At 42.0% G+C, this 22,280-nt stretch overlaps 1 protein-coding gene across 1 annotated transcript in view; it reads left to right on the forward strand.

The window, feature by feature from the left end:
- The window catches only part of LOC122790764 (Y+L amino acid transporter 2-like), a 1,539,581-nt gene that overhangs the window by 1,075,600 nt on the left and 441,701 nt on the right, over positions 1 to 22,280 (forward strand). Inside the window, exon 2 of the mRNA XM_044058374.1 lies at positions 14,560 to 14,685. Within this exon, the coding sequence (XP_043914309.1) occupies positions 14,560 to 14,685 (126 nt within the window). The remainder of the gene's footprint in view (positions 1 to 14,559; positions 14,686 to 22,280) is intronic.

Here is a 22,280-nt window from a genome sequence, read left to right on the forward strand (position 1 = left end):
TCTTCCAAATATGTTTCGGCATCAGGACCAATATGACTTTCGCTGTCTTGTAAGAAGTTGTCTTGCGCTTTAAAAATTGCATCAATAGTACTTATATTGCCCAAAAACTGCCTTGCAGTTGGTGGTTTGAGTACCCTAGTAGCATATACCTGCAGTACTTTGTGGATGTCATTATGCAATGTGAGCAGTTTGCTTTCCCTGCTTTGCATTTGCACACTGAAGTGCAGTGGTTCATTGGCATACTGAAGGAAGAGGAATGTCAGCTTAATGTCATGGCTCTGCAGTCTCTCAGCTATTAGATTCACTTTAACAGGCCGTGGTTCATAGGACAAGAAGTAGGATCTCAGGGCAGGCCACAAAGCAAGCATTCTTTTGATGACTTTTGACAAGCTTAGCCATTGAGTGGGGGCATATCTGATAATTTTCAATATAAGGTTCAATATCCATGAACAATGCAAACTCCTTCAGCTTCTGCTGATGCCGTGGACTGCTGGAAAGTGACAATAAATGTCAGCTATAAATTCCTCTACAGGTACAGACATTGCTTTTACACCAGATTTAATACATAAATCTGCAATGTGGCATGAGCAGCCCATGCTGAAAATATATGGATTAACCTCTTTTAATCTGGATAGCACCAAGTTCCGCTTACCAATCATGGCTGCATCATTGTCTGATGAAAAAGCTAGCATGCTGGTCACAGGAATACCAAACCTGTTTAGAGTCTCCATTATACAGTCATAAATGGCTTGGCCAGTTCCAATGACACAAGCAGACATGTCAAGGAATCTTGCAACATTTTTACCAATGCCATGATCAAAAAAAACAAAACAATCAAAAAAATCACAATCAAAAAAATCACAAGCAAATTGTCATCCCTCATATCTGTACTCTGATCAAGGTACAAACAGCATTGCACCTTCTGACAGACTTGTGCAACATCCTGATGATACTTTGGCCCCATCACATCTCTTAAAATGCAAGCAGCCTTTGTTGGTCCACAGGTCAGTTTTTGTACCACCTCCTGATCCATGCAGTACCTCTTCGTGTACTTCAGGAAATTATCCCCAGTCGTAAATGGCAAGTTGTGTTCAGCAAGTAGGTTCATAAAGTCTACTTCAGCCTCCAACACTTTAGAGTTGGTTTACTGAGTGGCAAACATTTCTGTCACTTTCCTCCCAGTTGAATGTTTGGTGCTCATCTCGTGCTTCTCAGTGACCATATGCCGCTGCAGATCATCCCTCCCTCCATGTCTGACATTAATATTAGTAGCATGTCTTGCAAAATGCATAGCTTGGACCATGCCTGCTTTTCATTACCCAGTCAAAGGTGACCTTCCAGCTGCTTTGGAATGCGGTCATTCACTTCTTCTTGTCAGAGACAGCATCTTTAGGGAAGAAAAGGGAGGGGTGTAATTAGAATGCTTCAAGGTAATTCACAGATGTATTGTGATGGTGCACTTTTACTTACAGTAAATGAAGCTTGTACAATGGCAAACAGTAGCCAAAAAAAATGTTTTCTTCCCTTCTGAATTGTTGCACTATAACAGTGTAAGAAAGTTTGCATTGTGGCTTGTACCATGCTGTTCTGTGATTCACCCATGACTTTGCTTCTGAAGAAAATTAATGATTCAGATAAAAGAAGAGCATGCAATCCAGAAACCTCTTTAAATGTGTGTAACTCAGTAACTGATTAATGCACAGCACCGTACATAGTCAAAATGTGAGTAAGCATTATTGCAAATCAATAATGCATCCAGAAAAAAAACTTATTATTCAGAATAACTCATAACGCATCCAAGAAAAAAATGATTATTGCAAATAATTCATAACATATCCAGGAAAACCTCATTACTGCAAATGCCTCTATGCATCCAAGTAAAAGCTCATTACTGCAAATAATTCATAATGCACCCAAGGTAATCATTACAATTGATTCATAACATGTCTAAGAAAATGCTTATTGCAAATGTTTCATAACAGACCAAAGAGAAAGCTTATTACTGAAAATGGTTCATAACGGACCGAAGAGAAAGCTCATTATTGTAAAGGGTTCATAACAGGCCAAAGAGAAAGCTCATTACAGAAAATGATTCATAACAGGCCAAAAGAATGCTCATTATTGCAAATGATTCATAACAGCCAAAGAGAAAGCTCATTATTGCAAATGATTCATAACGGACCTAAGAGAAAGCTCATTATTGCAAATGATTCATAACGCACCCAGGAAGTGCATACAAGGAACACATTGCAAAACTGACAAATCATGGATATCATTCTACACAGCATTACTTGAACCTAGTTAAGTTCTCATTAGCTATTTTGCATTAATATTTTTCAGAAATATATATGAAGCATAAAACTCAAGTGTGTCACATTTATTGAAGTTATGGCTGCCTGGTAAGCAGTACATCCTCAGACCTTTACTCACAATCTATTCTAAAGACAACCACTGGGGACAGAAAAAGTCTGGGGTGAGGGGACAAAGCCAAAATCATTGGGAGGATTAGATTTTTCAGTACTGGTTCCTTGTGCAGTAACATGCATTTTCTGTAAACACTTTGCAATGTAATCCTGTCATACGATCGCACCCCATTCAAAATAATACTACACTTTGGTCCACCAGAGCAACCCAAGATGCTGTAAACCAAGTCACTCGGGCATCATCGTCCTAGAAGCAAAACAACAGACTACAAATGTCAACTACCATTCTCTGACCTTCCTAAAACTGGTGACTTTGGGAGAAAAGGTGGTGAATTACAGTTAAAATGACAATCACAGGTATAGATTAATTTCAATTCAAATTCTTCTTTTGTCAGTGCCAAAACATTTTAAACAAACCACACACACACCCAAACACATACACACAAATATAGAGAAAGCCCTCTGTTTGCAAATTGAGTCACAGAAGCGAAAGAATACCATTAGCTCTCATTTTGGTCTCAAATCCAGTGCCTTTAGCATACAATGCTGGTGTCAAATAATCTTACAAAATACACTTCACAGATGTATATTGAGATTTCCCTTAAGAGAAAATGAACTACACACACAAGCATATTATGCATTTTTTTTTTTGAAAATATGAATTTGAAAAGGTTATTTTTAAAAGCATAAAGCAAACATTTCTGTTTCAGTGATCCCTTCTTAAAAGTCAAACTCTACATCCAGAATTATTTTGCATACTAGCACCTAATTAGTAAGACAAGCATTTGTTTAAACAGAAAAGAATCTTGCTTGCTGACTTGTTTGGGCAGGAAGTTCCCAGACAGTTTTTTATCTTTGTACATTTCCTCAGTCTATATTAAATATTCAGGGTATAAAACAATGCAGTGAATGACTCAGAAACATTTGCCTTTGACATAGCAGTGAGGACGAATCTATACCAACAATTTTTAAGTAATCATAAATATCTGGCAGCCAGAGAAGAAAAGACAGAACAAGAAAATATGGTCTTGCCTAAATATATTGATCAGTATCCAGGTATCTGCATTCTGTACAAACCAGAAATGATACATTTTACTTGGAGGAGGCCCAAGATACAAGATGTTTCTACAGCCTGTTGGAAGGAAAGCAGATTATACGATTGCTGTCATGAGACTGCTATTTAAAAATAAGTGCTCAACTTATGAGTTATGTCTGAAATTAAAAAAGACATTTTGATAATTGATAACATTCTTTAATGTTAGCTCAATGTCAAGAAAAACCCTGACATCTTACATCACTGAGACTGATCTCAACTCTGTATCATTCACTTTTATTACAGGCAAATTTGGAGGATTAGTGAGTCCCACATGATGGATTTCCATCTTCTTAAGAGTTCATCCTTTGCCACATATGCCTAGTGTAACTGAAAAACCTGGCAGTTAAAATCTAATACCTCTGAAGCCTCACTCAGTAAAAGGATCAAAAAAAGAGGCAGAGCCGAGTACCATCAGCACAGTTTTGCAAACAAGCTTACCTTTGCTTTTTAACAAACACAGTGTATGCTTTATCACTAAATCACCCACAGGGAGCTTATAGTCACCAAACAGAAAAGGTACTGAGACAGGCCGCCAAAGAACAGCACATACCATTGGAAAATGAACATATGCAAATGAGTTACTCCCAATATTACTTTCTCTTAAAGAAATCTGGGCAAACCTTAAAATAATGGGAGGGGGGCAAGCTCAGAAATATAAGAACAAATTTAAATGGGGTTATATTTTAAACTGAGAATTGTTATTTAACTGTCAGTCTTACACCTTTCAACCTCTTAATGCAAGAAATCTGGACAAAGCCAGAAATAAAGGGGGAATAGCCACTAGGAAGAAGGTAAACTAGGAAAGTAATACACAGGATAGTATACTTGATGTCAGGCAGAGTATCGAGAAGCTATAATCACTTTTGTCACATTACTTAGAGATCAGTCAAAACAGACTGAAAACAGCATTTCTGATCCCCTACTCTGAGCAAATCATTAATCCATCCTGGAGTGCTGCAACTGTGCCTGACATTTGAATTGGAAAGATACAGTGCAGCCACCACTTTGATGTGTTTTTCATTGCCTTCCTTAAATAAACATTACTTAACCCCCACCCCTGTCTACAGTACACCCTTGCCCTGCACATAAACTTGCATTTAGAGTAGCTTACTTATCTATAAAATAAAGTATATAAAATAAAATAAAATCCTCGATTGCACTCACGGACCACTAAAACTTCAGACCTCCTGGGAACAATTCCACACCACGCATGAACCACAAAAGCTGCTGCTGGAGCTATAAATTCCCTCACAAGATCGGATTCGGATCCACAGCCACAACACAAGTCAAGGTGTACTGTTGTCTGTCTCCTTTGATCGAAGATGATTAGTTCTCTTGATTGCGCATCCAACTCCAATGGCAACGCTGATCTTCTATTTCCTTTCGCCATGCCAATGCTGCCTTGATATGCAGACTGAGTGGACCTAATTGAGAACTTCATCCACACCAAGTCTGCCGCAGCAACTTCTGCACAACACAGGAAATGAAGCAAGCTAGCTGCATGCAAAACAGGCACAGTAAAGCAATGCTCTGATTGGCCGAGATGTCTACAGCCAGAATAGAGCATGCTGTACTGTAGATCTCGGGTGTTCTTGCACCCAAATTGGACACTCAGAAAAGAAAGCTTATTTAAATTAAAAACAGGTGCTCCCGGTTAATTCTGGATGATTGAGAGCTTTGGGTATTTCAGGGGAACAGAGGGGAATTATAGGTAGGGGAGGAATCAGAGCCCTGGATACATAGCTTCTAGAGGTGCATAGGTCAGATCTGATTAGATCCACTAACCCAAAGTTTAAACAAGATTTAAACAAGACAACATAGGTTGTGATAATACACAACTATAGTTTCTTTAACTTCTAGAGCATTCAACAAAACTAAAGGGGTTACTCTTTTTTGAGGGTGCTTTATCGTGACTGATTCTTTGGTGGTAATGACAGGACTTGTTGAAATATTTCAGCTTGAATAAGCTGTTTAATGCTACTCTCTACATGCAGCCTTTTCTTGGAAACTAGTGATTGGACAATAGCACCAGTTCATGAGTAGTTGTCAAGAGATACAAGTTTGCTTGCAATTGTCAGTAGTGACTGTGTTTTGAAAAAGGGAAAAATGGCAGTCCTAATACTGGCCCTTGCAGATTAGCAACATAGGGCAGGCTAGAGCAGAAATGGATAGCAGTCCTTTGCAAGAGACTACTTTTTAGGCAAATCCATATAAACACCTTTAATGAATTATTACATGTAATATAGGCAAACTTACATTCATATAACAGTAATCAAAGCATATTAACAAGTTCACATTTACTAACATTATACCTTACATATATTGTTATATATCCTAGGATCTAGGCAACATTACATAAATTATTCAGTTCCTACCTTCTCTTAAACCGCATTCCTCCTCCATACATTTTTCTGCATGAATTGTTCCCATAATTTCCATTTTTTATGTAATTTACTCCCACCCTTCATCCAATTCTTTTATCTCTGTTACAATATTCACTGCTTCAAGTATAGTTGTTTTAGATTTTTATTTCCATTTTCTAGTAATTGTTTTTTTTTTTTTGGCAGTTACCAAATAAACACAACCAAGCCTTACTACATCTAGGGCAATTCAAATTCTGTATCACAGATCAGAAAACAATTTCCTTATTTATACTTATTTGCTCACCCAGTACTCCTGAGAGAGTACTTTGTGGGGAATTTTTAAAGTCTACCAACTCATTACACTCCACAGCATATACTCTTTCTTCCCCATCACATCTCCAACATTTGTCATCTACCCAAGGAAAAATTCTTTGCAGTCTGCTTGGGGTATAAAAGTATCTATGCAAACACTTTCAGGCAAAAATCCTAAATCTTCTAGCCATATATCTAAAGCAAGTAATGGACTGTTAAATCTACTTGCAAGACAGACAACTGGGAATAAGTAAAGTTATCACAGTTGTACTTAGTTCAGTGAGACACAGAAGATGTGAGTCACTCATATGATTCTGTGAGATACACAAATGCAGCTCCAGCGACTTGCCAGGATCAGCACCCTTGTAAATGTCAATTATAAAAGTGAATGTGGCATTCTCATGAGGTCATGCTGAGGAGTAATTCAGAAACAATGGGTTAGGAGGGTTAGGATTTTTGCAAGGTGATAATAATAGTATCCCCCATCCCCATTATGCAGCAGAAGAATGATGAACAGCCACTTGGGAAATAAGCCATTTAAAAATCAAGTTTATACAAACAACCTGTAACAGAATATGGCTGAATATTTTGTGAGCACATTGCACAGATAAATTTACGGGAATCTGTGCAGAGACATTTCACTAAATTAATGTCTTCAATATCTTACTTAACATACGCTGAAAGGTTGAAAAGAAAGATTCTGTTCTAGTATCAGTTATGGTTTATGGAGAGGAAGACTGTATTTTACACATAAGATTTATAATGACAAATTATATTAAGAAATGATGGGGGTGCAGTTATATACTAAGAAAAGAGACCTAAGAACAGGGGTGCATAGATTACTCAGACTGTGCCAAAATTACACAATAAGCTCCAACAAGCTATATTAATTAAATTAATTCAGGAGTTTGGATTTAAATAACACAGGTGAATAGATGAATGAAAATGTTGCCATAATATTTGGGAATCTGTATTCCTGAATGGGGTCTATATTACTTTGTTGAAAACTAACTTCAGCGAATTACCGTTTATCGAACATAAATCAATGAACAGCCATTCATCAAACGTTCACATTAGCGAATATGTTTCCCAGGGCAGTGAGTCACTTGGCCAGCATATCGACTGTCACACCCACCACAGTATATCATACCCACCAAGGTGGGAAGCTATGCACCTCACACCCCCCAGTGGAAACTCCGAGATCATACTACAGAGGGGAAAAGGTCGAATTTCCTAATGCTCGTCAAGTAACCCACTGCCCTAGGAAAAACGTTTGATGTGAACATTTGGTGAACAGCCTTTCGCTGATTTATGTTCGATGAACAGTCATTCCCTGAAGTTAGTTTTCGATGAAATAATATAGACCCTCTTGAATGACCTCTAAGTCTGAACAGGGGATAGATACATTAACTTATGAACTTATTTACTTGTGCAGTATTTGGCTGGTGTGAGTTTGTGGTTGTAGGGAGATTAATGTTAGTGACATGCTGTCAGAATTTTGTCATTATGCCATCCCTGATGACTCAAGTTACTGAGAAGACTGTAACAGGTGTATGGGCTTGCAGAAAACTTGACAACAGCCTGTCATTACCAGGTCTGGCATATATGATGAAATATTATTATGATTGCTGACCAGGTTATTTATGAGAAACTGAAGATGTTATGTTGTCCATCTCGCCTTCCTTCTTTCTGGTTGGGTTTGGAGCCAATCTTGGCTCCAACTCAGCCACTTCTAAACTCGAAGAGTCCTTACTGGCTCGAGGCTAACCCCTTATCCCAGCATGCTTAGAGGTAGCTACCCAGATCTCATTTGCCGCTTGCAGCATCGAGAATGTCTTCTGCTGGCTCAGGCTAAGTAGTGAATTTTTTCTGTCAAAATTGTTATTGTTTTAGGCTAAATTTCCTTAGAGTTTAGAGTTTTCTCTTATTTATCACTCCTAACCAGATTACTGTTGTTTTTGCTGTTGTTAGGCCGTCATTTCTCTCAGGCCTTTACCTGTGTGTTGTTGTCGGTGGCCCGTTTGTTTTTTGAGGGTTGTTGTTTTGTTCCTTTATCCCTCTTTGCCACCTAGGTAGAAGCCATTTTAGTTAGAGGCCTTCTTCCTTTGGGAGCAGTAGCCATTTAACGTAGAGGCTAGCCCCTACTCTTCTTCTCCTCCTTTCTTTCTTCCTAAACACACTTTCCAGTTGTTAGTCCTTTTGTGTTTATAATGTCTAAAGAAGCTCCAAAGCAGTCGGGATTTAAGAAATGCGACTGGTGTTGCCAAAAAATGTCCCTTACGGACGGGCACACGAGTTGTGTTTATTGTTTAGGTGCGGTCCACCTGAAGGACTCCTGCTCTGTTTGCCATGCCTTTAGCGCATGGGTTTTGCAGAAGAGGCACAACAAACTTATTTTGAGAGGGTTATTAAAACCTCAAGTTGAAGTAGCATCGGATACTTAGCCATTAAAAAAATCCGATGACAAACTGGCATCTTCGTCAGCTCCACCTTTGGTGCAGTCAAAATCAAAATCAAAAACGTCTGAACCTTCGGAGTAGATTGTTGGCACTGAAGAGTCCTTTTCCCTGGCAGCTCCATCTGTGGCTTTGGAGCAATTCCGGATTCAAAAGAGATCGAGATCTCCTTCGTTGGACCCAGTGAGATCTGTGCCTCGGTCTCCACTTTTGCAGTCAGTGGCAGGTAGTCACCAGTCCTCAGCCCACTCCTCTCGCTCATCCAGGAGTTTATCGGATGATGATGTGGAGAGAGTGGTGAAGAGGCTGCTCAAGACATGGGTATTTGCTCAGTTGTTGTTGTGCCCAGCCCAGAAGGAAGTGGCACCATAGTCCAAACCAGTCCCTGTCTCTATTCCTCCTCCGACTGCATCCAGTTCGGAGCCAGAGTGCATGGAAGTAGTAGTGGTGGAACCATCGGTTCCGACAACCCTTGGCTTGTTGATTCTGACATCTGCTCCGACCTCCTCGATAGTCCACTCTGTTGAGGGGTCTGGGTGCCGAGACTCTCTCATTGGCGCCGAGGGGGGAAGTGGCATTGGACCCTTGTCCGGCCCCACTCTCCCCCTTGGAGCCTCGGTGCAGGTGAGTTCGGCTCCCACATTTGCCTTGGAGCCGTTGCCTTCGGTGTAGAGTAGGTCTCCAGGCTCCTCGGAGCTGGAGCCTCCATCCATTCTAGACCATGGCGCCTTCAAGGTGATGAGGAGTGTGTGTCCACTGAGATAGCCCCACCCTTGGCTCCACTGACTCCATCCCCATCGATACCGGTGTCTGCCTCGGATCCTTCTGTCCATCCCAAGAGTAGGGAACCAATGCCCCAGGACGCCTCACAGGGTGACCCCTCTTCTTCCAAGTCCTCTCCTGAGCATGCCTCAGAGGAGGTTCCCAGGAAGAAAAAATGTTACAGGAAGCAGGTGGTCTCCCCTGAGTCCATCACTTCTGACATGGACTTGGATGACTCAGAAGGGTCCCCACAGTCCCCCTCTGAAGATGTCTCATTCTCAGACATCCTGGTGATCCTTAGGCAGAGGGGAAACTGGAAGTCCCTTGTCCCTTCTGAGGATGAGTCCATGTACCTGGACTCATTTGGTTCCCGACCTTCCACCTCCTGGGTGTCTCCGCCTTTCGACCCACTTTTGTCTGTAGTGGAGTGCTCCATAAACCAGGGAGCCCGTTCTGAGAAGGCCTAACAAATTCATGACCACACCAGAGGACAAGACTTTTCTCTCTAAAGGCGTGCCAGTTGATGCTATGGTGCTGGCAGCAGTCACCAAGAAGGAACTTGCAGAGACTTCCTCTTCTATCCATCCACCAAACAAGGAGTCTAGAGCCATGGATAGAGATGGGAGGCGTGTTTTCTCTTCAGCGGCCCTTACTCTTTGGTCGCTGAACTATTTGACATATTTCACAAGACTTCAGAGGGATCTCTTTAAAGAGCTGGGAGATACCCTCCAGGATCTTTCAGCTGAGGAAGCATCTTCCAAGTCGGCTAACCAGCTAGCGACCCTAACCTCCATTGTTAACTCCCCCATGCACCTGATTTCTTAAGCAGCAGATGGAGCAAGTAGGGCTGCAGGCACAGGAGTGGCTCTTCACAGACACTCTTGGATGCGCCTTTGTCAATTTGTGGAGCCCTTCAAGTCCTCCTTTACGGATGCCCCCTTTGACGGCTCAGCCTTGTTCGGGCCGCATGTTCAGGAGACTCTTACCAGGAGTGAACAAGATGGGAAAACTCTCTCTGCCATAGGAGTCCATTTTTCCACTCCATCCCGGCCTTATCCCAAAGGTCAAAACAGTGGCAAAATGTGGTTCCGTAAATTGCAGGGAGCTTCGCCAGACACTCGTGGAGATCATTCTACCAGGGCAGAGGGGGAAATAATAACGGGAGACGCTGACCTTGCAGCAGGTGGGGTCCACAACAGGGCAACAGGGATACGTTCTCTGCCAGGCCCTTTCAGAATCCCTGAAGGATTGCCCATCTGCCCACCTCTGTAGGCAGTTGGGGGCAGAATATCACTGTTACCCAAGAGCCTGGCAAGAAATAACAGAAGACGCATCGGTACGGTGCATAACATTCAGGGGTTACAAAATTCCCTTCTCCCAAACATCCCTAAGAAGTCAAAAATCATCAATCCCAGATGTTCCACCCAATCTTCGGGATCAAGCAGCCTTAGAAGTAAAAACTTTGCTGCAAAAAAGAGCCATTCAGGAAGTCCCCACAGACCAGATAGAATCCAGAACTTACTCAAGGTTCTTTTTAGTTCCAAAAAAGACAGGGGACTGGAGACCTATCCTGGATTTTAGCAAGTTTAAGACCAAGTTCTAGATGGTGACACTGCAGTCCATTCTACCCTTTTTGGGTCAGGGTGATTGGATGTGCTCTGTTGATCTCCAGGACGCGTACTACCATATAAAAATGGACAAGCAGTCCAGGAGACATTTATGCTTCCGGCTGGGAGCCAGTCATTACCAGTTCAGAACTCTGCCGTTTGGTCTCACCACAACCCCCAGGGTGTTCATCAAATGCATGGCAGTAGTGATGGCTCACCTGAGACGTTTGGGATTCCAGGTGTTTCCTTATCTAGATGACTGGCTCCTTACTGCCACCACCGAGCATCATCTCTTAAGGACCAGGAACCACACGATTTACACTTGTGCACACCTAAGAATCACAATAAATTACAAAAAATCTGCCTTGTTGCCCTCTCAGTGTATTACTTTCATAGGCGCTCAACTAAATACAAGAGACATGATTGCCAAGCTCCCACAAGAAAGGGTGCTTGCCATTCGATGTCAGATCTCTCTCCTCTTGTCAAAGTCAAAGGTTCAGGCTCTGTTAGTCCTAAAGGTCATAGGTTTGATGGAGGCTGCCATTACTCTAGTCTCATTAGCTCGTTACCATACAAGGATTTTGCAATGGCCCCTCTTCACTCAGTGGTCATATCAGGATCTACCAATGTCACACATGATCTTAATCATGGGTGCTTGCAAGAAAGATCTACAGTGGTGGCTCCACTCTCCCCTACTCACTCTAGGCATGCCCTTTGTAGCCCCTCATCCGGTAGCCACAGTGACCATGGATGCTTCCCAGATAGGTTGGGGGAGCATTATTTGGGACAGACAGTCCTAGGGACTTGGCAACCTCTTGCGTACCATTTGCACATCAATTTCCTGGAGATGAAAGCGGTGTTATTAGCGTTGCAAGCACTTCACGACTCTCTTCCTTTGGGCTACATAGCTATTCAGACGGACAACATGTCAGTAGTGTGGTACATCAGCAAACAGGGCGGAACCAAATCTTACCCATTGTGTCGGGAGCCTTCGAGTATGGCAGTGGGTGATTTCCTCTCAGCATTTTATGGTTGCAGCACACATCCCAGGGAAGTCCAAATTGATAGCGGACAAGCTCAGCAGGATAATTCTCATGCCCCATGAGTGGTCTCTGAAACAAGATGTGGTGGATATGATCTTCCCCAGATGGGGCCAGCCATGCTGTGATCTTTTTGCCTCTCACCTAAACAACAAATGCAGCAGTTACTTCACCCTAGTTCCCCCACTGGGACAGTCACCCAGAGATGCACTTATCCACGATTGGCCCCCCGGGATTCTTTATGCTTTTCCCCCTTTTCCTTTAATTCCAAAAGTTTTTCAGAAAGCAAAGTTGCTGAGTTGCAAGCTGATCCTCATTGCCTCGTACTGGCCTCATCAGATATGGTTCCCGTTCCTTTGCCATTACCTGCAAGAGGATCCTTGGATTCTGGACCCGGTTCCAGACCTCCTGACATATCAGTCGGATGCTCTTCATCCCTCCATTCAAACTCTAAAGCTGACAGCTTGGTTTCTCCACTTCCAGTCCTAGCCAGGCTCCCGGATATCTCACCTACGGTTCAACATATTTTAGTCTCTTCTCATAAACCAACTACTAGGAAACTGTATGCTAGTAAATGGAAGAGGTTTTCCTTTTGGGCCGAGCAAATGACATTGATCCCTTTACAGGTCCAATTTCAAAAATCTTGGAATTCCTGGCAGAAACCTCTGAGAAAGGAGAGCGACTGCTACAATTTGAGTTCAACTGGCTGCTATTTCTAATTTTCATGTGGGCCTTCTAGGTTCTAACATCATGTCCCACAAGCTAAGTAGGGCCTTTTTGAAAGGTGCTACCCTATATTAAGGCCTCCTATCTGAGAACCTCTCCATCCTTGGGATTTAAATTTAGTACTAGCAGCTCTGATCCTAACTCACTTTGTACCAGTCGCTTCTTGTCCTCTAAAGTTCTTATCATGGAAGACCCCCTCCTCATTGCTGTTACATCAGCTAGGCAGGTTTCCGAGTTACAGGCACTTTCCATCCACCCGCCTCATATGATCTTTCACAAGGATAGAGTATCTCTTAGAAGTAATCCTTCCTTTTTACCAAAAGTCTGCTCAGAATAAAATTTGAATCAGTCAATTGACCTTCCTGTTATCTTTCCAAATTATGGTAACAAGGCAGAGTATAAGTTACATCAACTGGATGTCCACAGGCAGTTGCGATTTTATCTTCAAAGAACCAAGGACATCAGAAAATCAGATCAGCTGTTTGTATCCTTCTCTCAGAGTAAGCAAGGCTCACCAGTTTCCAAAGTGACCTTGTCAAAAATGGCTATCCAATACTATTACTTATGAGTCTTGGAATGTGTCTGTCCCAGGAAAAGTAAGGGGACATTCTACTAGGTCCTTGGCTGCCTCCATAGCTTTTCAAGCTAAGCTTCCACTCAATACTATTTGTGCGGCAGCAACATGGGCTTCTCCCCATACCTTCATTACTCATTACAGAGTGGACATGGTCTCTTGGAACAGGGCATCCTTTGGTTCCACGATTCTGAAGTCTCTTTTCCACTGATCCACCCAGGATTTAGGTGCTGGGGATGCTGTCCCAAACAGAAAGAAGCCGAGATGGACACCATAACATAAAAAAGTTATGTTCTTACCATAACGTTCCATGTTTGTTGTCCTTTATCTCATCTTCCTTCTTGTGTCCCTCTCTCCTTCCCCCATCCTGGATGATTGAGAGGAATTTCCTTTTTTTGGCTGATTTGGCTGTGTTTCTGTTGCTTTTCAGCTATTGGAATAGTCCTTGCCACCATTGTTGTTCTGTTATTTTTGGTACAAGGAAGCAGTATTGTTTAGTTACCTCCTTTATTGGATAATTTATAGTTCTCCTATCTAGTGGTTAGTTCTCACAAACGAGATCTGGGTAGCTACTGCTAAGCATGCTGGAATAAGGGGGTTAGCCTTGAGCCAGTAAGGACTCTTCGAGCTTTAGAAGTGGCCGAGTCGGAGCTGAGATAGGCTGCGAACATAACCAGAAAGAAGGAAGTCGAAATAAGGGACAACAAACATGGAACGTTATGGTAAAAACATAACTTTTTTTTCTATAGTAGCTGAAGTTTTCAATAGTAGTTAAAGAAATGTATGACTAATCAGTTAGGCAAAAAGGAAAATAATATGTGAAAAAAATGTGTAAGAGAGTATCTCTTCTGCTGTGGAACATATCAAGCATGTCAAGATTTTTGGTGTATACTCAAGGGCTAGGATTTCACACTGGTATAGAACCTCAGCAGCTGCTGTCGATAAAGCACTCCCAAAACATACAACAGAAGTGTGGCTACTGTGGCATATGCCCATCAAGTGTCTAAGTGGTTTTGTTTTCCTGTGATTCTGATTTTGCATTTAGATTTTAACAGTGTTCACTCTCTTCCCCAACCCCATGGATATGTTGTGTGTCAAAGCTGTTTCAGCTCTTTCTTCAGTGCGCTTCTGTTAGTATTGCTTGATATATATGTTTGTCTGAGTGGCAGCTGTTAACATCTATTGTTTTGTCCTTTGCAGGTATTTTAACATTTATAAACTGTGCCTATGTGAAATGGGGGACCCGAGTTCAAGACATTTTTACATATGCAAAAGTCCTGGCTTTAATTGCTGTGATAATCGCTGGAATTGTCAAACTATGTCAGGGTAAGCTAAAGTCTACGTTTTATTTTTAATATGTTCAGTTTGACATATATTTCATTTATAAAAGCAAATATTGTAACACATCTGTTGGTTCATCAGGTGTGAACAATAGGTATGAAACTACATTATTGGTTAATTTACTTTGCATTTATGTTGTTTCTGCTTCATTTTACATTACATGAATGAAATAAACCTTTCTTAGAATATGTCTTGAAATGACTATATCTCTAAGGCAGTAAGGATTTCAGAACCACATCTCCCCTGAAAAATATACTTTGCTAATCTGTAACAGGTAAAATAATTTTTGTTTTTTGTTTTAGAATTCTAAAATAAAATAGAAATAATGACAAAGCCCAGAATAAGGTTGTTTAACTGAACTAAACAGAAAAAAATAACCAAACTGCTATCTGGCAAATTGATTGATTGATTGATTGATTAATTAATTGATTAATTAATTAATTAAATAAATAAACAACAGGCAGTTACTAAGCACTTTCATTCCTTCAGACTTTTCAAAGTAGAACAAGCAAAACTTCTTAAACAGTGTCTTGATATCACATGGTTATACATTTAACAGTGGATAATAATTTGCTAAAACACTTAAAACAACACATTAAAAGGAATAAAAAATATATGTCACAGTGTTTGATAAAATTAAATATATACTACACAGTGAATCCCTGTTTCAAGGCTTTATCTTTTCAGTTTGCACTTGAAGTTTTGCATCATTATTTAAACCAGATCTTCTGTTACCTTTTAGCAGAACTCGGTAATGGTATTCTCAACAATCCGATCTGTTCTCAATATCATCCCTTTTGGGACAAGTACTACTTTTTTAATGAGTAAAAATAAGCTTTTTTATACTAATTGCACATTGCAATGTTTTCCTAGAACAGTTTTTGGATTTCTATTTTTTTCTGCAGACCTATTTTCCTGGTGGTTAATACACATGTTCTACTGTAGTTATTTACTTAATTGAACACTCTGGCTGTAGTGTATTTAATGTATGATGAACAATATGAAAATTAGGGACTAGAATATACGAACGTGAACAAAAAAAAAAAAAACAAAACTTAGAATATATATGTCCCAAGACTTGCACTCCACATTCCTAAGCAGCCTGGAGAATATTAGGGTCCAACCTAATACTCTCTTACTAGGCGACTTCAACTACCCCTCCATTAACTGGGTAAACTACTCATGTACCAATACACTTGCCCAACATTTCCTGGAGTTCATTAATTCCTATGCCCTGGACCAGCTCGTTCTTACCCCCACTAGAGGTAGGAACATCCTTGACCTGGTCATTACTAACATGGGCGACAATTGCTCTACACCAATAGTCAGCTCCTCCTGGTTAGACCTGACCACAAACTAATCACCTTGGAAATCCACATCCCTCCCACCCCCCCTAGCAAAGGTAACCACCATGAAAACCTTCTCCAAAGCTAACTTTGGGATCCTGAAAACAGATATGGCTAACTTCACGGCACCCATGCAAATGGAGAATAGTTGCATGACCACAAGAATCATACACCAATACACTGTACGAACACGTACACAAATGCATGGATCTCACCATACTTTATAGAACCGGGACACTCTCCTCTAAAAAAGGAAGCCAATCTGGTGGTCCCCTGCCATAAACAAACTCTACAACAGAAGGAGGAAACTGATGCGGAATAAGATGAAGTCCCAAGACTGGAAAAACTCCCTTATCTGCCTCGACAAAAAGTTGAGATCCTTCATCAAATCCTCTAAAGCTAGGTATGAAAACAGAATTGCAGCAGATAGTAAAGACAACCACAAGGCCTTCTATATTTATGTAAAGAATATCCACGGCAATACCCAGATTTGCTCTGAGCTACTGCACAATGGTACCTCCTATATCAAGCCAACAGATATTGTCAGTATACTGGCCGACAGATTCAGTGCCAACTTTACCCTCCCCCCCACAAAGGATCAATCACAATACCAGTAGATTGCCAGGCACCCAGTATTACTGCTGCACAGGTTAAAACAGCACTGTCCAAGGCCAAGAATACAGCTTCTATGGGACCTGACAATATTCCCGGTTGTGTTCTGCATGAACTACAGAGTGAACTGGCACCTCACCTGTGTGCCCTGTTCAGTCATAGCCTCACCTCAAGCTTTGTCCCTGCTGAATGGCACACTGCTACACTCATCCCTCTCCACAAAGGAGGAGCGACTACAGACATTGGGAACTATCGTCCCATTAGCCTGACGAGTCTGATATGCAAAGCTATGGAACGCATTATCATGGACCTAATAAACAAGGATATAGGGAATCTCCAAACTCTGGATCCCGCACAGTTTGGTTTTGTGAAGGGTAGATCATGCCTGCTGAACTTGGTCGACTTCTATGAGTCAGTCATCAGAGCTGTGGATGAAAGCAAGGTGGTTCATACAGCCTACCTTGATCTGGCCAAGGCTTTTGATACCATTCCCCACTCAGGAATCATAGAAAAACTCACTAAGCTTGGCATCAACCCCTATATCACTAAGTGGGTTGCAAATTGGCTCACGGATAGAACCCACAGTGTGAAAGTAGCTGACTCCAAGATAGACTGCCGATTAGTCACGAGTGGAGTCCCACAGGGTTTGGTTCTGGGTCCTCTCCTGTTTGATATCTACTTCTCTGAAGTCCAGGCCAACATGAAGGGACTCTGGCTGACAAAATTCGCAGACGATTGCAAGTTGGGAGTTATTATTAACTCCCCAAGTGATGTTGACATCCTACAGAAATGGCCTCACTGTGACCAACAACTGGTGTCAGAACCATGGCCTTAAGCTCAATGCCAAAAAATGTGTCATCATCCCCTTTGGGAAAAACCCAGTTCCCATGAATTACCACATTGATGGTAGTCCACTGAACACAGAAAGCGTTCTAAGAGATCTGGAAACACAGGTTGACAGCAACCTCTTTTTTGATCACCACATTGCCACTGTGGTCAGAAAGACTTTCTATGTGGCACATCTAATTACTAAGGGTTTTGCATCCAGGAAGAAAGAGGTCATTGTCTCTCTCTCTACTCTTCCCTCATAAGGCCAATCATCGAGTACAATGCCCCTTTGGCATGTACCTCACTAGACACCTGCAACAACTGGAGAGGCCGCAAAAGTACCTCACAAAGAGGATCCTAGGCCTTAAACACTTGTCCTATATGGACAGACTCAAAAAACTCCAACTATTCTCTGTCTCATATTGCCTACTTAGAGGTGATCTCTGCTTGACTTAGAAAGCCATGTCTGACCCAGCTCTGTTAGAAATGTTACATCTAAAGAAGTCCCAATCCCTCCACACCACACGCACCTCAACCTCATTACCAAAATTAACAGAACATGCTGGAAGGACAGGTTCATAACCCAGAGACTGCCCATGCTATAGAACAGACTTCCCATACATATCAAGCAGAGCACCTCACTGATCCTCTTCAAGAGAAATCTTGATGAGTGGATGGGAAACAGAAAATTCACACCGGGGATAACTCCAGTGGCTGTACTCGACAGAGGCACTGGGAACTAAGCTCGGGTGGCACTATGCCAGGGTAATCCTATGGTTAGGCTTGTAAGGGCCCCAAAGCCATTAGCCTAGTACACACCTATGAATCTAAATATGAACGTATGTGTGAAGTTAGTATGCAAGTGATGTGATGAGATTTAATTAATTGTGTGTATGATAGTTTGAGTAGTCTGAGATGTTCATCATTCCCACTGCTGCAGTAGCCTTTAGGCTATGTGGGTTGGGTCTTGCCAACTTACAAAAGCTCAGTTTCCTTCCACACATCCAAAACTAACTGCTGATTGGTCACCCTGAGAAAGGAAAATCAGCAGTCAAGAGTGGAAAACTTTCAGTACTGTCTTGCGGCTTCATGAGGAAGCAGTTTAGAGGCTTCCCAAGAGCAGCAGCTAGCCTTTGGCTCCTTTCTAGCAGATAAATCCACTTTAGGGAACATTTCCACACAGAAAATGTAATTATTTATTTCAGATATGTACTACTTATACAAAGAAATGTGTTTTTTATTTACTTTTATTTTGAAAATAAGTTGCAGTTCCTGTAAGAAACCTAGTATTCCTTTATTACTATCTGTCTCCTGTCTGGCAGTACTATTTTTAGCTTTGCCTGTTGTGAGGAATTAATTTATGTAGACGTGCTGTTTATGTAAATTTTGTAAATATTTTATAAAAGTTTAATGTGAGGCAGTGTTTTGTTTGAGCAGGGATTACTATGGGGGCATGTAGTGTTTATATTCATGCTGTGACAACTTACCTACTGTTTGTATCTGTCAGTTAAATTTTACTTCTAAGAGGTTTCTGACAGGATTTTAGTGTGCTGATTTTGTTAATATTACTGTGTTTTTTGGGACTTTGTGTGAGAGGGAAGTATAAGTGTGCTGCTTGTCCAAAGTAAACTATTTGACATGACAACTTACTCACTGACTAACTCATTCCAGCTGTTCTAGCTGAAACAGAAATATCGTCCTTTTTTAAGCAAGAAACATCTTTATTAAATTATCATGTATGACACAGATAATCTTACATTAATATAAATGAAAATAAACTATACCAACACAATTTCAGTTGCTAACATTACACATTACAAACCATGCCAACACAACTGTACCTGCAAACATATACATCACTTATATTATTTCCAGTGATTTTCAGTCAACCACTGCATAGCTCTTTCATCTCCTGCCTTCTTTTAAACCTCATTCCTCCTCTGCATATATTGATCCCACAATTCCCATTTTTCCTATGTAATTTGCTCTTACCCTTTTCTAAAGATCAGAATTCCAGTTGTTGTATCTTTGTTACAATCTTTGCTACTTCTAGTAAAGTTAGTTTACACTTTGATTTCCATTTTCTAGTAATTGCATTTTTGGCAGCCATCATAATTATACTCAGCAAGGCCTTACTATGTCTATGCAATTCTGATTCTTTATCATAACTCAAACAAATAATTTCCTAACTTACACCTATTTGCTAACCATTTGCTGACCCAGCATCTTTAACAGAGCAGTCTGCAGGGAGTCTTGTCAACTCATTACATTCCAAGAAATATGATCTGATATTGTTAATCCTTAAGCTCAATGCCAAAACCAGCAGTGGGGTATTGGTAACGACCTCGGAACCGAGCCGGCCAGCTTCCAAGCTCGCGTCAGCTACAAACTCTCAAGCTAAAACACTTACCCAGAATTCCCCTCTCCTTGTTATCTCAGATTTCGTTTGCTGCGTCGCCATTCGGTCGTGTCAAGCTACTTCTCTTGAGCTAAGTACAATATTTTTCGTCATACTAATCTAAAACATCTTTTTCTCACAAAAAACGTTGCTAGATAGTTTTCTCTTACCTTATCGCATTTAGCGACTATCCCTTCTTGAATCTTTTCAATCCCCTTCCTCCTCTTTACCGAGAGGTAATTTATTTTTTATCATCGTTGGTAAACCCCGTTCCTCCTTACCTTCAGGTATTTCTTGTACCATTGCTGGTATATTTTCTGGTTTTCCTTCTTTCCTAACATGGCAGATAAAAAAGGTAGCCTAGGATTTAAGAGATGCTCAGATCGTGGCCATAAATTACCTACTTCAGATGCACATTCCGTGTGTGTCTATTGCTTGGGTGTGCCTCATTTAATAGTTGACCAGCCCTGTGGGATTTGTAAGAATTTCTCTAACAGGACATTGACTGAGAGAAAAAATAAATTGTTATTGAAGGGGGTACTTAAATCTCCTTTTTCAGAGGCTATTTCTGGGTCGGAGGCTTCAACCCCTCCAAGATCCCATAAGAAAAAGAGTGATGAACATATAAAGGCCAAGTCTCTTCCTTCGTCCCCTGCTGGGGACTCCCACCAACCGAGACCCAAGAAAGCTAAGCTTTCCACTTCGGATCTGACGTCTTCGGCTCCAGCACTTTTGGTGCCTAGACCTTCGGCACTGAGGCCATTGGCACCACCTGCAATTTTGGCAGCGACTAGCGTGTCCTTTACCGTATCGGTACCGAGGGGCTCCTCAGTTCAGACTTCTCCACCGGCACCGACTATCCAGTTGATGCAGACTGTTACGACATCGGCTCCGACAACTTACCCGGCACTGACTACCCTCTCAACACCGACAGTTCAGTTATCGGCACAGATATTTTCAATTCCAGCCTTAGCGCTGACAACCATTTCAGCACCGACCTTATCCTCGGTGCAGACCATGACTTCGGCACTGATGATTTCCTCGGTACAGACACCTGTAGTTCAGTCCCTTACAGCCCCGTTGTTTTCAGTGCAGACCTGCGAGGTGGGCACCGAGCTTGCTCTCTTTCGATAGACCTGACTCCCTCTCAGCCATGTCCGTGAAATCCACTAGAAGCCTCTCTGAACATGACGTGTTGTATCTTGTGGATCTAGTGCTTTTGGCCAGACCCCAAGGACCTATCCTTCCTTGGGAGGTGATCACCCTTTGCCAAAGACCCCTACTTATTCTCCTCCTTCATTGCCTTTGAAGCCCCTTGATATAGCACAGTCTTCCCCCTCTATGGTTCCTTTTATGGACCTCACTAAGGAACTGCAGTTGCCTTCATGGCAGGAGAGTTTTGCTATGACCCAGGATGTCAGCTATGGCGTACGTAATTTGGTGTTTCACAGCCATCCAGGGACTCCGAGTCGGCAGGCTGAGTCACTTAGGGGAGGGGTGACCCCTGTCCTGGACACTCACCCCTCTTCAGGTGGACCGGCCTTCTAGCTAATGGAGAAGGCTTTGGCATCAGCTAGCAATCCTCTGCTATCAATCTCCTCGCCCTCCTCTGGACCGCAATGTACACAAGTTGCTTCTGGCGGACACCGGGCACAAAGGCCTCAGGCTATACTCCCACAGGAAACCCCTTTTGCACTGTCTTCCCCAGCTTCTCCCTCTGAGGAAGTTCATCAAAAATGCTCATGCAAGAGGAAGCACATGGACTCCACGGAGGAGTCCCTTACCGAAGACACAGACTTTGATGATGGGGAAGAGTCCCCTCGCTCACCCTCTGAAATATCCTTTGGTGATATTCTCAAAATTCTTAAACAGAGAGGTGACTGGCAGCCCTCGAACCCGACCTCTGAAGAGTCTGTGTTCCTGCAGGCCTTTCGCGCCTGGCCCCCTACCTCCTGAGTTACTCCACCTGCCGACGAACTGGTCCGGTTCGTCATGCAGCATGCGTGGAAGGCTCCTGACACTGTTGAGGCCATTCCCCAGAGGCCAGATAAAATTTTGTCCCCTCCTGCTACTGACCCTCATTGGTCCAAAGATCTTCCTGTAGATGCTTTGGTGGTGGTGGCCGCAACTAAGAAGGACCTGGCAGAAGAAGAAAGCCAGACTGTCCATCCGCCCAACAAAGAGTCCCGGGCCCTGGATAGAATAGGGAAGCATACTTTTGCATCAGCGACCTTTGCAATCAGGTCCCTGATCTATATGGCACACTTTACCAAGCTTCAAAGAGATTTAATTTCTGAGCTCTCTGAAACTGTGGCTGGTGCCATGCCTCATGAGGTCCGTGACAAAGTGGCCTCTCAGCTGGCCACCATTAAATCGATATCTAACTCCTACATGCG

The sequence above is a fragment of the Protopterus annectens genome, chromosome 16.part0 (assembly GCF_019279795.1).
Source record: "Protopterus annectens isolate FY-2018-M chromosome 16.part0, PAN1.0, whole genome shotgun sequence".
Lineage (NCBI taxonomy): Eukaryota > Metazoa > Chordata > Ceratodontiformes > Protopteridae > Protopterus > Protopterus annectens.